Raw genomic sequence first — 19,165 nt, 5'->3', positions numbered from 1 at the left:
TTATTTACACTTTTGCTTATCATTTATGTAGACGTTCCTGATAACAATGTCTTGTAATTTAAGCGGTAGCGGTTGTCAGTGTTCTCTTGCGGTTACGAAATACAAATTGCAATCACGCTCAAACGCTCAATTCAGTCAATTGTCAATTCTTATTTCTTAATAGTTAATACCAAGTAATAAGCATTAAGTATATATAATAATATTATAGTTTAAATACGTATAGTACCTCTTATTAAGTTCAAAACTCATCTACTGGAAAAATGGCTCAAGGAATGGTTTTTGAAGATATATTCAATGTAAAAGACATAGATCCAAATGGCAAACAGTTTGATCGAGGTAAACATAATTATTTATTTATTATAATATTATAATGCTGGAATGTTTAGTCACATATAAAATATAATTCAGCCTTTATAGATATCAGGCCAGTTAATTATTTATACATTATTCATAAAATATTTCCAACTAAAATAACGATTAAAACTCTTGTTTTTTGTTACATATTATTGTATAACTAGTTTTTTTTTAAATAAATATAGTACTATAATATGTAAACTGCTGGTTGTAAATACTAAATAGGGTTATCGTACTAATAATTCATGAGTTAAAGTATCAAAGATTATCATATTGGTGACTTTTAGTAATGTTGAATTGAACAGAGGTTTGTTGATAGTGTAAAAGTGATCTTGACAGTCAAGTAAATAGCTGTTATAAAGACTTGTTTAAATATAAACCACTGGTTCTCAACTAGTTCACCATGAGGTGATACGGACCTAGTGAATAGATGATGTAAAATCCTGGGGAAAAATAAATAAGTAAAATTGTTTTTAATGAAATCTGATTAATGTCTCGACTACTGTGTAAATTCTACCACTGCCTAACCAACGAATTATGAATGATCCCCTACCACCACTCTTCACTATAAATATTCTTGGTTATTGACAAAGACTGTTAAAACTGTCTTTCATTTTTTAATAGTAGGTTAGATGGACATAGATTTAATCAACTTTTAAATAAATGTGATAGATAGAACATATTAAGCTTTTAGCTTTATCAGCATTTTAAATTATTTTTTAGTATTCCGTAATTAATACTAAATATGCTTGTTTTTTTTTCATTTGTAAAAATTCCATTATTATTTAAGAGAACTCCACACCTGTAACTATGTAATATATTAAAATTTTAATATGATCTTAACTTGCTATAAAATTTAAATACCAATAAAAGCTTGTGTGATGCTCAAGAATCTAGCTAATATTTTTATCTTTAAATTTGATGATACTATAGGTTAATTGACTCAAATTTTAAAATTTTAAGCTAAAAATACAAAATTGTTTCTCAAAGTTTTCAGATTTGTTTTGATGTACATTTATAAGTCAAAGACTACAACATCAGGTTAAGCTTCCTCTTAATCTAACCTACAACTTAATAAAATGCTTGTTTGTTATTTTTAATAAAATAAAAGTTGTTCATGTTTATGTTATAAAATCTGTTTTTAAGATTTAAAATTTATTGCATTAAAATTATAGTATATTTTGGTCATAAAATTTAGTTAAACATTTTCATACATAAAAGTGTCAAATTATGTTGAGAACCAGCTGGTTTAAAGTCTTTAAACCAGTGGCGTGTCTAGAACTTTTTTTGTGGATGGGCCACAAAAACTAAGTTCAGAATGGTTTTACCCTCTCCTCATACTAAAATTTGATCTATTTATAAGTTTTAGTATTTTTATTCCATATAAGTCTAGTACTTACATAAAAATGTGGGTGGGCACATGCTATGCTCACCGGGCCCACCCCCTAAACACGCCACTGCTTTAATCATTATATTTTATTAAAATGATGCAAGTTATGAAGTTGAAAATTTGTGTTTGGTAGAATTAAAATTAAAAAATCGTGTTATCTTACAGACTTGTATTAGTTTGTCTTTGTTATCTTACCGACTTGTATTAGTTTGTCTTAGTTATCTTATAACTTTGTTGCATAGTCTGTTGTCAACCGCGGGCTGTGGCATCTCTGTTGAGTTTACAAAAATATTCCATCGCATGATCGATGGACTATGATCGACAAAATCGATTTTGGTTATTGATGTAACTTTAAAACAAATGACCATAGATTCACCAAATGTTTATATAAGTATATTCTATCCACCATGCAATTTTCAAAAAATTTCGACTTAAGTTGAACTATTTATAGGCATATGCAATTTTCGATCATTAATAGTTTTTTTTAAATTAATATCGATAAAAATTTATTTGCCGGGTAGAAAAGCTTGAAAATTTAATACAAAGCTCCTAACATATTTTTACAATAACAGTTGAAAAAAAAATATACAATATAGTCACAATTTTTTTCCCATTCATTCAAAGTTTGAATTTTGACAACATACGTAAAAATCACAAAACTTCGCTTATTATTTTAAGCCAGAAATTCATAAAAAATTATCTTTTTAAATCTAAGATTTAAAATTTTTTAATAATCTATAATATATCCTAGACAGATAAACCGTCTCCGCTCAGAATTGTTTTTTCTATATAATGAATAATGATATAATATCATTGGATTCAAATTTAATTCCATCCATTACATTAACCCACTTGTAACTGTATAGCAGAGTACGCTTTTTTTTTTTTATTAAATATTTTTGCTTTTATTTTAGTTTTTAAAATACTTATTTGAGTGGTTGTTATGATATTTTTAAGCGCTTATTTTAATAATTGTAAGTGCTATAAGTCCTCTTTAGTGCTCTGCTTACAAGTAAAGCTATGCCAATTCTGAAGTTCTTATAAAGTAACTCAATATTAATAACAAAAAATAAAAAGTTAATTTGTGTAAAATTAATTTCTTCTAGTAGACAATTTATCGTTTAATAAATGTATTAAATACGTAAAATGTAGAATTAAAGATGAATCATGAATATTTTTTTCTTTAATTTTATTTTTATACATCTTACACTCATGTTTTAATATAATTACCAACTATTAGTCACGTTTAATATAGAACAGTTTAAATTAGATTAAAATATAGTTAGTAAATTATCTACTAAATGTATGAATATACATATGATAATATTAAATATTATCAATTTACCAACTTGTTTTAAACATAAAATATCACCAAGTTTTCATTGTACATTAAATAACTCTATTAATTATTACCTAATAGAAAGTATTATCTATATAAATAGTAAATACTTTCAAATGTCAACAGTTTTTTAGTGATAATTGTATGTTTAAACTATTTAGTATTCACTACTCATTCAACCTCTCTAATCTCTTGAAAAATATTCAAATTAAACAGTATTTTAAATTGTATTACCATGCATAGTTTAATTGATTTTTTAGTGAGTTTATATTTTCAGACATTTTTAAATTGACAATTAATCATCTTAATTCACTATAGTATAAATTTACAGTTTACTAAAACAATTTAGAGTGAAACTATGTATAGGTTTATAATTGGGTAAAAATTAAAAAAAGCTAGATATGAAATATAATCACTTACATCAAGTATTTATCTTGTTTTACTCTCTGGCAATACCGTACCTAGGGAGGATCTTAAAGGTTTCAGCCCCCTTGAAATATCAAAATTATTATATCCAGTATTACTGGTATTACCCTAGACTTAGAAATAAAATATGAAAGGCCTTCACCCCCCCCCCCCCAAAAAAAAAAAAAAAAAAAACTGGCTATGACGCTGCTCTTTAGGTAGTATAAAATAGTATATTTTAATTATTGTTATAAATAAGAATATGATCATACATTATGAATTTATGATATTTGAAAAACTGGTAGATTTACACACTTTTAATTATAAAAGTTAAGAATTTGTTTTTTTTCAATTGGTTACTAGAGGGAATGGATTTTACTTGGTACTCATATACCTATTGATTATTTATTCATGTATATAATAAATGATAAGCCTTGTATTATAATGTTAAATATTAATATACAATTCTAAGCCTATGAATTTATTTTAAAATAAGTATACTTAAAAAATATATAAATAATAAATATTGTTTTGAAAAAATTCTCTATAAAGGTAGCAGTTGGTATCTATTAAATAAATGTGTAGTAGTTACAGTTCAAGCTCAGAATAGATTAAAGTAATTTAATTTAATCTATTCTGTGGTTCAAGTAGTTATGTTAGTTGAAATTATATAATGAAAGTATACAACAAATGTTTAGCATAGGGCTGACGGTATTGAAAATAATTTTCGGTATTACGGTATTGATTTCAATACCGGTTTGAAACGGTATTCCGAAAAACCGAAAAATTGGACTTAATATGTCTGTTAATTTAACAAAATAAAATAAACTGGGCTTGATAAAAAAAAATTATTATTTTTAGTCTTATTAACACTCACATAATGTTGTCTCCGTCTTATACAAATGTACAAACTAGCAATAACTGTTTTGCGTGGGAAAGAACCTGAGAAGACTAGTCATAATTAAAAAACGAAAATTAAAAATATGAGAAAAAATTTTACTGTGCAACATAGATTTTATTTTGTTAATATCACAAACATTAAAAAAGTTATTCAAGATTGAAATAACGATGTTGCACAGTAAAATGTTCTTATCTTTATAGTTATCATTTTTTTAGTTATGACTTATGATTAAGGGCCGGACTTTATGCATTCGTATCTTTTTTCTTATGCTCACATTTAATACTCGTCTGTAAAGAAATTTAAATGATGAAGTATAGAATTTAATGGTACAATTTTTATTTTACATTTTTTGAATTTTTAGAGAGTTTTATGCTTTATGGTCATTTTTTAGTATTTTTGGTGCATTTTATTCATTTTATACTTTTTTTTATCAAAATACCTATATTTGTATTTTTCTTGTTGAAAGTTACACATGCAGTTTTTATTAGCTTGTCAATTATCAACGTTCATTATCTTTTCTTTTTTTGGTCACGAAAATAAGAAATTCGATAAAAACAAATTTTTACTAAAAGTACCTAGTATTTTTTAACGTATAGTTTTATTTAGTAAAATAAAAATAATTGTAATAATATAATAATTTTAGTAATTTTCGTATCAATCAATATTTATCAATTTGTACAGTAAAATATACATTTTTAATAAGTATCATTTTTTTATGTCATTTTTAAATGTTTACGTCATTTTATGCAGTTTTTTAAATATCTTTATAAATCATCAAGTTCCGGGCCCTACTTACTATGTATTTTTGTTAGACTGAGACAGGGTGTGACATTCTCTTTCAATGCTTGAACTAAATAATCAAAATGTAGTAGTTTTTCTCACACATAAAAAAGTTACTAATAAATTGAAAATGCATTTTATTAAAATATTTAGACATTTTTAATCAATACTTGAAACTTCCAAGTTCGTAAATTTCGGGAGATTTCTAATAGTTAATTAGATCTTGTTTTAAAGTAAAAAGAGTCAAAGTGTTTGAGGCTCATAGACTTAAAAATAATTCGACATGTACAAGTGAAGTCAAAATAAATTGTGAATTTTCGTGATTTTTACATGTATTGCCAAAATTCGAACTTTCAATACTTATTAAAAAAAACTGTGGCCATGTATTTTTAATATTTTTTAAATACCTACCATTATAACAATATATTAGGACCCTTGTATTAAATTTTGAAGCTTTTTACAAAAAGAATACACTTTTATTGGCACTTATAAAAAAAAAAACCAAAATTTCAAATGTCTATAAATAACTTTAAAAGATTTGAAATATCTTGAAAATTTAACGGTTCACTACTTAATTTAAACTTACAAAAACTTATTAATCTTGTATTCCACTTTTAAGTTTTTTGACAGCAGAGCTAAAAATTATAATTGACATTAATTTTTAAAAAAACTAATAAAAATCAAAAATGTCATATTCCTATAAATAATTCAACATAAATCAAAATGTGAAAATTTTATGTAGGTATCTACGGTAATTTTTTATTAGTTACACCACAAACATTAATTTATATCGTCGAATTGTTACACCGACAGTTAAAAAATATATCATAAATAAATCATATGTGTATCAACATCATAGCAGCATCAAGTCAATTTTTCCATTTTTTACTATTTTTTTTAATACAATAATACATAATAAATATATTTTAATAAAAAATTCCAAATTGTAATGTAAATGACATTTTTAAGAGCATTTAAATCCGGGTTCTACTCATAAATCATTCTTTGCTCAATTATAAAATATCAATATTATACATACTGCCATATTGGTATAACAGTTTTTTACGATTTCAATCTACTGTAGAACTAATAGAAAAATAATTATAAATTATGCTTAGAATTATATTAAATTCAACATATCCTTTTTGATTGATGAGGTAAACTAGATCTCTATTTTTTAATAAAATGATTTCCTTTATTTTTATCTAAACAAATTCATATATGTTCACCTATGTTTTATCTTATAATGTAATATGATTTTATCTCAGAAACGAGGTGTTTGAAAAATTATTAATCAATAAATAATTTTTAAAACATGTTGATTTATTAAATACTTATGTATATATAAAAAAAAAGTTTATATAATTGTATACAATTAATATATTTTACTTATTTAATTTTAAATATAACACATTACCAATGTCAAAAGTTCAAAGGGTGTGTCCGTGGCATTTGTGAATTTCCCGATCCTATCAACCCCCTCGGGGGCGCATGCTCGGCGCCTTGAAAATCGATAGAGCACCGAGCCCGGGTGTAAGCACGGTCAAGGTCTTCTTCCAAATTCCTCTCCACAATAGACACATTGAGTGTACTGCTTTGCTTTCAACTACATTAGTCTAAAAACTATGGTTACACATTTTATCGCAACCTTTACACTCTTCAATATATCATCAATATTTTACTTATTTAACCATGAAAGCTTAATAAATATGATGCCGTCATTGAACGTTTGCCCTGTCAAATCAATTTTAATAAAATACAATCATTATTTTTGAAAACATTCCGGATAATATTAATTAAAATTACGGGAGTAAAAAATATGATCACAATTTTCAATTTCAGTTTTTATATTTAAAAAAAAAGTATTCGATTTTAAATAGAGGTTTTTCGTTTGAAATTGTATTTTTGATTTTGAGTGGGGCGATGTATAATTGGGTTTTCAAATTTACTAGGTAGTTTTATTTTTTTTTTTTTGTCAGTCTTCACTTTTTAGAACAGCAAAATGTTTCAAAATTTAACGTAGAAAATCGTTTTTAGTTGGGATTATATTATTATCAATAGTAGAAAATTCTTAGTGGTTTTCAAAATAATTAGGTGGGAAAAACAGAAAAACTGGAACATTTACCTATGCATGATTAATGATTAGGTATAGTATTTAACGTGGCTATTTTTAGTTTTAATTTTTTGTATATTTTAAAACAAAAAAACAGCTAGACATTAAAGTTTTCACCAAATATTAACTATGTTAACATTTTTTAGATATGATATAAGTTTCAAATCAATTTGGTTTTTTAATGCTCTTTTTATAGGTATTTATTTTATATTTTTTAAACCTTTTTTCAATTTATTATGTTGACAAAATTATTTTTTCCTACCATCAAATTTTTTATTTAAAGTGCCTGAAAAAATATTCTAATCATAATTAAAAATATATGTATATAAATTTAAAAAAATGTATTATTTCTTTTAAAATTTAATTATTAATAAATAGTTGATGTATGAGTAACATTTAATATATTTCGAGTTTTATTTTTTCGTTTATATAATTTAATATTTTTTTTAATAAGATGTAACACCTATTAACACAATTTAATTTTAAACCTGATTTAAAATATGCAAATCATCACCTGTCATTGCACAGGTTGGCATTTAAAGTTGGATGTTGCGTTTAAAATATTTTGATTAATGACTAGAACGTGATAGATGCGAATTTATTTATGGTAAAGAAATATTTTGAGATATAAAAGCATATATTATACATAATCAATCCAATATAAAACGCGGTACATTAGGTAGATATAGTTTTGATAAAATAATATTTACATATAGGTATATTAAAATAGCTATCATAGTTTATTGAAGTTTAAATTATCTTTATTTTTATAACATGGTTACTTGTATTTATAAATACAAATTTTGAAGTAAAATTAAATGTTTACAAATTAAATATTTACACAATTATAAAAAAAAAATTGTAAATTTATAAATTTTAAACATTTTATTTGTTAATATATATTTAATTATAATATTTAAATTGTAATCTGAAACTTGTAATAGCATGCATTATTATATGCGAAAACATTTTAATTGTAATAAATAAAAAATGTTGTCGCTAAACAGTCAACAAATTTACATATTAATTTATATAAAGTTAATAATGAGTGTTACTTATTATATTTATTGTAAAAAATAAGGAACACAAAACCATTGTAATCTTTCTTTGGTATCACATTGGTAACAATCTGCGAACAATAATAATTAATCATAACTGTAGATAAACGTCGGCCGCCACACGAGCGTAGAGGAGGCAATTTGCCAAGTCGCTTTTTCAAATGTTTTGTCAATTTACTAACGGCTAGCTTTTTGGAGGTCGAACTGAATTTTGTTTGCATTGTCCACTAGTATACTATAATATAACAAGTATACACGCATCGCATATAGAACCCATCATTAGTTGTTTATTAATTCCTAAGTTAAATATAATTGTCTTCTAAATTGTTAAAACCTTAATACAATTTTAAAAGGGTTATTTTAAATTCTTATTTATCTAATATAGATATAATGATTGTATGTACATTTTGCTAAACAACGCTATTTTTTTATCAATTAGTGTACATTAACATTTTAAAGATTGCATATAATATCTACGTAATATATTAAAAATAAAATAATCAACCATAAAAAAGTAAAATTATGACTGAAATTTGATAAAAACTAAAATATGATTGATGGAAATATTAAAAATTTGATTTTTTTTAAAAATGCGATGTTATAATTACTTATCAAACATCAACCTGCATACCTATTCTTTTATTTTTAATCAGTAAATACATTACATATTTTTGAAAATATAATCACCATGTTTAATGAATATCATTTTTTAACATATCTTATTTTTTTTGATGATAATTAATTATTTAAATTGTAAAACAATCTTTAGGAAATTAATCAATTTGTAAGTTTATTATTATTAGGTGTTAATATTATTAATTTTGTCTTCACATAAAAAGGTAATGGAAATATTGGCACTGCACCCAAAGCTATTTATTATTTCGATTGATTTGAAAACAATGAAATAATTTTAGATTTTGAGCAGAAATGTATTAGCTTAATATTATACTTTTATACTTTAGTTTAGTTTTTTATTTTTTTGTAAAGTATTTTCTTAAAATTTTCGATTTTGAGTGGAGTAATGGTAATATTACGACTCATAATTTATGAGTTTACAGTGATATATATTTTATATTTCTTATCAATTTTTGGGACAATACAATTATTTTAAATTTTCGAATCTAGTTGGAATTTCGGGAGAGATGGGAAATGTCTGTAAAACCATTTTCCACACATAATAAGTATAATTTTCAAATTATTATGAATATTTTTAAGCTATTTAAAGAAATGAGACATTTTTTACCCAATTATTGCTGTTAAATAATTATTTGTATTGTTTAATTATTTGAAAAATCATTTCAAGTTCTCTTTTAAGTTGATATTTATGTAATTAAAAAAAAAGTGAACGTAAATTCATAATAATGAGGGTTTGAAGATTAAAATAAAATCAAAAATTTTTCAAAAAAACGTTAGTTCACTAGTTTATACTTGAAATATTGTTGTTTAAAATTAAAATTTTTAGAAAAATATTCTGCTTCAGATTATGTAATTAAAAATGTATGCAATTATCACGAAACTTAAAAATTAGGAAACTATAAAAAAAATGATTTTTTTAACTTTTATTTTAAAACTTTAACCGTTATTTATTTTTTCATACCCCTCTACTTATCTCACCGAATAAAATTATCACGCTGCGATTAGGCGTCTGTCCGTTCACTATTTTTTAGATAGTTATAGGTATAATACTTGTATATTTTTTAAACATACGATGAATTGTTACAAAACTTTAAATTACAAGTAAATAACAATTTCATATTATTTACCAGATTGTTATCAATATTAATAGTACCATGTTTAATTATTAATATTTCATAATTATAGGTACACATAAATAAATATCACATTGTATAAGTCACATTCTTAATCCAATTTTTACTCGTTTTAACGGTATTTAGTTGTTACTAAAATAAAATGCATACGTTACATGCTTAATATATTGCGTAAAATAACTCCTTAAAATTAATTTTCAACAATGTTTTAAAATAATTAACGTTTATGTGAGATTGTTTAATATATTCAAACTTTCAAAAAATATGTACCTACTTCTTTTTAAAATAATCACCCTTGTATATATATATTTTTTTGTAATATCACAATTTTAAATAAATTCATTTAAAGATTTTTTTCGAACTTTGTATCAGCTATGAAACTTTATTTACTATATTTTTTTAAAGTATCTAATACTTATCATTTTATAAATTGCTTATAAACTAAATCTATTTTATATTAGTATTTTTATATTGTGCACGAATGATCAAACCTGAACTAGGAAATTTTATTGTCGACAAATTATGTAAAACATAATACTATTTATATTTAGGCAATGAGACTATAGTGAAAGCTTTTTCGAGACCTTCGATACCATTACTAAATAATAAAATATATGAGTACATCACGAACTATGTTATTTAGATCTAAAAAACTAAGAGGGAATTCGGGTGCTGAGTCAAAGCAATCGTTAACGAATTACCCCTTTCTCTCATTTAACGTGTATCTCTACGTTCGTTTGTATATTATGTTTAGTGGACTATTGCAAAATAGCGTGGAGATAATATCATACATATAAAACCTTTGGATATATTGCATAATCTTAATTTCGTATTATTACTACCTATATAAATTCCGTGTTGCCCAAATATAGGGTTTCGAAAATTACTGTTAACAATACAATAAATATATGACACAATAGTCAAAGCAATCGGCGGCTAATATACGTGCGAAGATTTAGCAATAGCTTATTGAAACTAACTACTAAACCTCACAAACAATTTGACAAAAAGTATAACTCTTAGATAAAAAATTAAAATCATGAATTATTTACTATATAATCATGATTTATGTTATATAATGACAAAAATCAGTTTGCGCCAGTACTTGTTTATTTATTTGTTAAAACCAATTTTAACTATACATTTTATCACATAACGCCTTAAAACAAATTATATTTACTAAAACTGTGGAATTTGTTTTCATTTACATAATATAATATTATTTATAATAGTTTTTTCTTAATAATTTATATTATTATGTATAATTATTTGACATTTGCAAATTTTTAAACAAAAAAACTTTTATCTTTCTCAACAGAAAATCTATGCATTATTGTTTAAACAATGCAAAATTACGCATAGAATAACTTAGTTCATATTATAGTTTTCTTGGCGCGTTTATAATTATGTGTTACTCCAATCAAGCCAATAACCCTGAGGATTTTTCGTGGCGTACACCTGACAATGAAACGCGTAATGATAAAAAATCATATTATAAGAAAAAACTATCTATAATAAGTTATTATATTAGATGATCATAGACATCCTTGAATATTGTTGGCTTGTAGCATTGTGTTATGCCTTTCATCTTTTCATATGTACAATTTTAAGATCAATGCACTTAGTTGATTGCTTCCAATGCTTCCACTGTGTACTCTATGTACCTACACTTAATCATATTTTTGTGAGGTGTATATTTAAAATAATAGCTAAACTCTTATTTTATATAGATAATCTAATAATAATAACATTTTGATAAAGATAATCTTTATGGGTAAACTAAAAGGCTTATAGTTTGTATTTTTGTCATAGTGTTCTTATTTTAACAATATTAAAATATTAATTTTAATTTTATCATTACTTTGCTACATCTAACTTGTATTCATCTATTTTATTTTATAAAAAAGGGCTCGTACGTATTATAATTATATAGGCAACTACTGGTCTAAACAGTCTAAACTAAAGTTTATATATATATATATATATACACACACACGAATCATGTTTTTCCATCTTTGCGCTAAATTTAAGATAAAACAATTCTGATGTATAATAAAAAATAATGAAAAATATAATTGTTGAACTCATTTTTGATAGGCTAACGTACAACATGATGATCAAATAATGTCAAATAAACAATTTTTCAGCTTATCACAGTTTTGTTAGTAGGAATATATAGTATTCTTATTTTATTCATATGACTATTATACTTATAGGTACTATTATTTGGTAACAGTATTAGTTGGGTAGAAATAATAGATTTTTAATTTGTCATTTAATATAGGTACATAAATTATGTAAAACATTAATACATATATACATATATTTAATTCACTACGTCGCTCCACCCCACCCGTTTCTAGATGCTTGCTTAAATAGACCTTCACGGAATTACTATTTCGTCAAAAAGAATAAAATCTTACCAAATAAGTAGTCAACGAATAATTCTGCTGACATTTATTTACATAATTAATGTGTATATTTTAACTATATTATTTATATAAATAAAATTGAATGTTATAAATTATGAGTGAAATAATGTATTGGTTCTACTATATGCATTTTTCATGTTCGTTATTGGTTATAGGCAGGGGTTAAAGTGGAGGGGGACGCAGGAGGACTCAGTCCCCTTACCTCTGACGGCGGTTAAAAATCGTCCCCTTTAACAAATTAGGATTTTATACATTAGACATTATACCTAAAATTATATATGGAACGCTTAAAACTTTATGGAGACATCAGTCCCCTCTGGAATTTTTCCCCACTTTAACCTCTGTAACTAAATGAATCTGTAAAAATACTATAATTTTCAATATTGAGTGGTTTCTACCAAAGAATTGGATCTATTATTTCAAAAAGTTTCGAATATTATGTTGTTTCCCTATTTACCAATTTAAAAAAAAACCAAAATTTTGCTTAAAAGTGTTAAAAATTTACGAAATTGGATAAACAAAATATTAACGCTTTTAATTTGAAGTAGTTTAAAAATTGAATAATGGTAAAAATTTGAAATTTGTTGGTGTTAGGATTACTTACGTATATTATTTCTGAAAACAATTTAACTTAAAAAAAAAATGGATAATTATAAAGTATGTATTTATATTTTATACCACAAACTTATTCACATCAGAAATCAGAATCGTTCTTCATTTGAAAAGATTTATCATTGAATACAAATTTATTGTGATAACTACATGCAATGTTTTTGGAAAAATTGATTAACCATGCCTTATGCAAAATGCGTCTTTATTGAAAAATAAAATATTTGTTTCAAAATAGAATTTATGACAATATTTAAATATAATATATCCTAGACTGACAAATCATCTCCGTTCAGAATCGTTTTTCGTATACAATGATACCTATCATTGCATTCAAATCTAACCTACCCTAGTCAGAGGTCCACCCCACCACCTAATGTACAGCAAAGCGACATCCACTTACCCGCTTTTTTTAATTTTGGTTGAAGATGTGGCCCTCACTTGACAGCATATTATGACATGTTAAAAAATATCTTATCATTGATTTATATTTTGTATATTGTACTATTATAATAGTAGCATTGAGCATTTAATTTTTGATGTTAATTAGTTGGTGTAGTCGTGTAGGCACAATCTTTATTTGTATAGGTCTGGTTCAGTTTTTTTGATTTTTATTTAAACATTAATTAACATTGCCTAATTATTAAAAAAAAAATTGTATTGATAGGTTAAATTGTAATAATATTTGAATTTTTACTTTTATGATCCATATTCTCGCATTTAATATTATTATTCAAATAAAATTGTTTGTTTTTTTCAGTTGTAAATATTTTTCTAAATTTTATTTTTACAATATTAATTGTATTATTAGTTTCAATATTAATCTGGTTGCATAAAAAATCAAAATTAAAATGATTGTAAAGTAAAACAAAAAACAAAATTATATACAAATAAAAATATATAAATTAATATTTGAATTTTTTACTGTTCTTCAAATAGAAATATGATTCATTCAAGGCTATGATACGAATATGATCATATCTTTAATGTTAAACTTCATATTATATTGGTTTCAATGAGACGAATTACATAAGATAATTTCAGCGCACTATTTGTTTTCTTCCTCTGCGTATACCACGCGTGACAAAAATTTGCATTCAGCAGAACCAATATTGTGTTATTAGCTTAAATATTAGAGTGAATTATCCTATTATCAATAACTTAGTTAAGATTATTATCAGTTATTATATGAATTTTTTTTCATTATTTACTTTGAAAATAAAAAAAGCGTGTAAGTCATGGATGTCGCTCTGCTGTACAGTAGGTTACAAGTGGGTTACTATAATGGATAGAATTAAATTTGAATCCAATGATGTTATATCATTGTATACGAAAAACTATTCGCGGAGGCGGTTTATCTGTCTAGGATATATTATAGATAATTAATTATTTTCAAATCTTAGATTTAAAAAGTAAATTTTTTATGAATTTCTAGCTTAAAATAACAAGCGAATTTTACAGATTTTTACGTATGTTGTCAAAATTCAAACTTTGAATGCATGGAAAAAAAATTATGACTATATATTTCTTTTATATTTCAATTGCTATTGTAAAAATATGTTAGGACCCTTGTATTAAGTTTTCAAACTTTTCTACCCAACAAATAAATTTTTATCGATATTAATTTAAAAAAAAAACTATTAATTATCGAAAACTGCATATGCCTTTAAATATTTTAACTTAAGTTGAATTTTTTTTGAAAATTGCATGGTGCATAGAATATACTTAAATAAACATTTGGTGAATCTATGGTCATTTGTTTTAAAGTTACATCAAAAACCAAAATCGATTTTGTCGAAAACTGATTGTACGTAACATTTCCCGTTTTTCCTTTAATTTTTAGTTTGTTTGTCACGATTATTTAGAAAAATATTGAGAATTTTTTACTTTTGACCCTCCAAAGTACTAACCAGATACACTTTCTGATCTAACAAGGCACTGAAGTCGAAAATTGAAACATTTTTACAGCCCCAAAAAGTGATGACTGACACAAAAAAAAACACATCATGGTAAAATCAATATACATTCCTCACACCGCTCAAAATTTAAAATTTAAAAATGTTCCAATTTTTGTATGGTGTATGAGCATTTTTAATAGTAATATTTTACATACTCATAACTTATATTAAAATTAAAATACCTTAAAAATTAATATATTTGTCTTGTATATAAGTAAAAAATATAATTTTCAGAAGCCATTAGGTTAAATGTTGAACAACTTTTAAGTTTTAATTACACATATCACTGTATCAGGTGATCCTTACTAATATTAAAATAGAGTAGAGAATAAAGTAGGCACTTATCATAAGAAGTTATCAGTAGCTACACGTCTATGAATGAACGTAAAAATTTACATTTTTAAATTAAAAAGGGAATTATCAAAAATACATTCAAGTAGTAAAACTTAATTCAATAAAAAAAACCGATGAGACTTTGACGTGGTGGTAGGAACTGAGTAACAGAGATCAGACGGCGCGAGGACTTGTGTTAGATGTTAAGTTGCTTAAAGCTATATGTGCTTACCAACTCGACGCACGTTTATAGATATTTAAGACATAAAAACATTACGCCTACATATTATGTAGATTGCAATAATCATTTGGATGATATATATATAGAAAATTCGTTGCGCTGTCACATATTACGGCGGCGGTGATGTGACGAAATGGGGCCCGAATTAGGTGGTTGGGCACGGGTTTTTAGCAACCGACGCTTGTCCTTGGCACATCTGTGTATGTATCGCACTGCAATAACAATGGGGCACCCGTGGGCCCCCTTCGTATAACATTTTCGGCAATACGGTCTAACTACGCCAAGGACGTACATGTGCCAAAACAATATTATCTCTAATAATCGAGCCCGCGGATCGTTAAAGAGTTCCACTAGTTTCATTATAATATGGCTGCAATCGTGTAGCCTTAAACTATAATACCGTGTACCTTTATATAATTTGTATATAGTCGTTATATCTATCTTACAATAATGTATGTCATATTACTTTTATGTACTAAGATTTTATTTGTTCTTTTTAATTTTTTTTTTTCGTGAGCCAACGATATTTAATATTTACTGTATACAATATAATACAATTTTTTAGATATCATTGTAATAATTACTATGTTTGGTATATTATAGTCGGTTTGAATAAAGTTCTCAAATCGTAAATATATTTAGCTATTATTTTTATTATTAACTGTTGTAATTTTGTCGTCTTTTCGATTTTCGATTTAATAACCACTACGACTGTAATGCACTACCCATGATAATCACACTTTCACGTGTTACCGATTAATGTTTATATACTTTTCATTGTGGCTGATAAATGGTTGTAGAACTTTTTTCTAGGTCGGAGGAAAGATTCAATCTTTTTTCCTGTAGGTTAGATTTAATTAAATTATTTAAGGAATTATTCTTGGTGAATCGCCTTGTCTATATATAATGTATAGTCCATCTTGTTTAATACATCGAAATACAAAATTGAAAACGTGCTAACATTTAAAAAAAGAAAATTTTACTAGAAAAATATAGTTAGGTACCAGGTATACTTTTAGGTGTCTATACATTTTTTTTTAAATTGCTATTTATAACCCATCATTAAATAATTATATTACGTCATCAGGGTAGGTGCTTATATATGTATGTGTTTATTAAAATAAGAACATCTTTTATCCATAGTGTAAAGAGCGTGTACTGAAGTTAAATGCTGATAAGACAATGTCTTAATGTTTACTTGTCAGTATTTTTGAAAAGTATGTATAGTCGTGTAAACTTGTGGGCTAAAATCTCACACTGCAAGTTTAGTATAGTATAGGTACTGATTTTGGATCTAAAAAATAATTATATGGAACACCTATAATCTTAGGGGTAGTTTATCATATAGGTTATTATAGTCATACAATATTATATGTGCATATACATTGTATGCGAAACTATAAGTTTATATTCTGCAATCGAATAGAAATTTATAACTAATAGTAACAATACATTACATGAAAGATTACAAAATCACCTACTTATATAATATTTAACTTATGAATAACAAACGTTTTAAAACAAAAATTAATTTTTATTTTAACATAAATCTTAAATAATATGTATACCTATATAACTTAATGACTTAAACATACAACATATTTACCAGTGCACATCAATAATTTTCCTTTTCAATTTTCACTTAATAGCCTAAACGTCGCCGTTATTTTTCATTGTAGGCTTTCTTTTCTATCACTATCTTTACTATATTGATTCAAAATATCTAGTTTCTTTAGGCAGGCTCTTTATTTTCGATTTCATTTAGTAGTACATAAATAACTAAGTTCTAAAGTCTTAATATCTTTTAGGTCGTTGAAACTATTCTTGTATAAGAGATGTGTATTTTTCTTTTTTAATTATACCTACCTTTATATAATTTAGTAAATTATTTTAAATTATCTTCCTAAAGAAAAAAAATGATTCTGGACTTTCACAATGGTTTTTGAATATTATAATCACATCACCGCTGGTGAATAATTTATTAGTTTTGACAATTTTTGTAATATTTTATGAGAATAGTTTAAAATTCAATAATATCCATCAGTGTCATATCGGTACTCGCATTCTTCGGGCAATTGAACTCTATGTCATATAGAAAGTATGATCCAAGTTGTTTAACGGACACTACACTCAGCGGGTGCTTAAGTACATATGGGGGGGGGGGGGTGAGCTTTTTGTTTTCCATCGCAAAAAACTGGACAGATTCTCTATATGTAGGTAGGTACTATAATAAGTTATAACCATATGCGGCTGACAAACAATCAACTCCATTGCCCCACCACATGAAAATACGAACGGGTTATGCAGTGTACGTCTAAAGTGAGAGCGTGAGAGAGAGAGGTATTGAAGTTTTTTGGCAATCTAGGACGGACCTTGGGACCTTGGAAATATGAACGCGCAGTCGTACTTGTTTTGTCGTTGCGAGCTGATCGACAGCTGATTCTTTTTTTCTTTAGTGTATACATAAATGTATATTATCTTTATCAATTCTGCCGGCATTTTATTTAAGCTTGAAAATGATTTTCGAAATACCCTACAATTCGACAGCAAACAATTTACTGAATACAGGGACATATTACACAAGGTTTGCATAATATATATTATTAGTCAATTTATAAGTGTACTTATATGAATTTAAATTTATTGCGATAATACAGTAAATTACTTTCATTTTAACCAACGTTAATTAATTTTAAAATAAACTTATTTTTCTATCAAATTAAACTGTTTTTTTTACTAAATTAACTTTTTATATAAGTAGGTTATTCTTTTATGCTACACAAAAAATATCTTATTTTTGTTACATTTTGTTTGAAATAAACAACCGTTATATAGAAAGGTAAAAGTAGACTATGCATTAGTCTAAGATATACTCGTAAGTAGTCGTAGCACTATATTGTATTAAATTTAACAAGGAATACTGTCAAAATTGTATGTACATATTCAATTCGCGCCTATACAAAACCGTTAAAGACCTTGCGGCTACATTTTATCATTGTTATTGTTCTTCTATGTATACGCATATTATTAATTTTTTACCAAACACGATTTATATCATAATAATTATATCTATACGGAGATATTTTATATAGGTAATTTACTGATTCAAAATGAGAATGACCTTCCAGTTTTCGGCAACCTTGCAATTTAAAATATTTCAACAATAGTACATTAGCCACTCTTTTTTAAATATAAATCTATTACCTACAAATGTATATGATATAGTTAATTTTAAAATTGAAAACATTTGATTAATGATTGTCAAAAGTTTAAAAACTTAAGAATAGATGACCTTCGCAACGTGGCGAAACTCCTTTTTTGTCGCAACAAAACGTGATGATGACTCAATTCACTTAATTTTATGTCCAACTTGGTTGTTAATAAGTATTTAATAATAATGTACAATTATTAATTAATGCTATTTTGTTAATATTATCAGTAAAAATGTGTGTAGTTCAAAATACATTTTTAATTATTGTTGAA

At 25.2% G+C, this 19,165-nt stretch overlaps 1 protein-coding gene across 1 annotated transcript in view; it reads left to right on the top strand.

The window, feature by feature from the left end:
• The first annotated feature begins 47 nt into the window (after positions 1-47).
• Positions 48-19,165, top strand: part of LOC107162624 (DNA-directed RNA polymerases I, II, and III subunit Rpb8) — a 59,040-nt gene continuing 39,922 nt past the window's right edge. The window contains exon 1 of the mRNA XM_015509605.2: positions 48-336. Within this exon, the coding sequence (XP_015365091.1) occupies positions 261-336 (76 nt within the window). The 5' untranslated portion in view covers positions 48-260. The remainder of the gene's footprint in view (positions 337-19,165) is intronic.

The sequence above is a fragment of the Diuraphis noxia genome, unplaced genomic scaffold (assembly GCF_037042655.1).
Source record: "Diuraphis noxia isolate RWA-SAM2 unplaced genomic scaffold, SU_Dnox_SAM2 contig0009, whole genome shotgun sequence".
Lineage (NCBI taxonomy): Eukaryota > Metazoa > Arthropoda > Insecta > Hemiptera > Aphididae > Diuraphis > Diuraphis noxia.
This window is presented reverse-complemented; position numbering and strand designations above follow the sequence as displayed.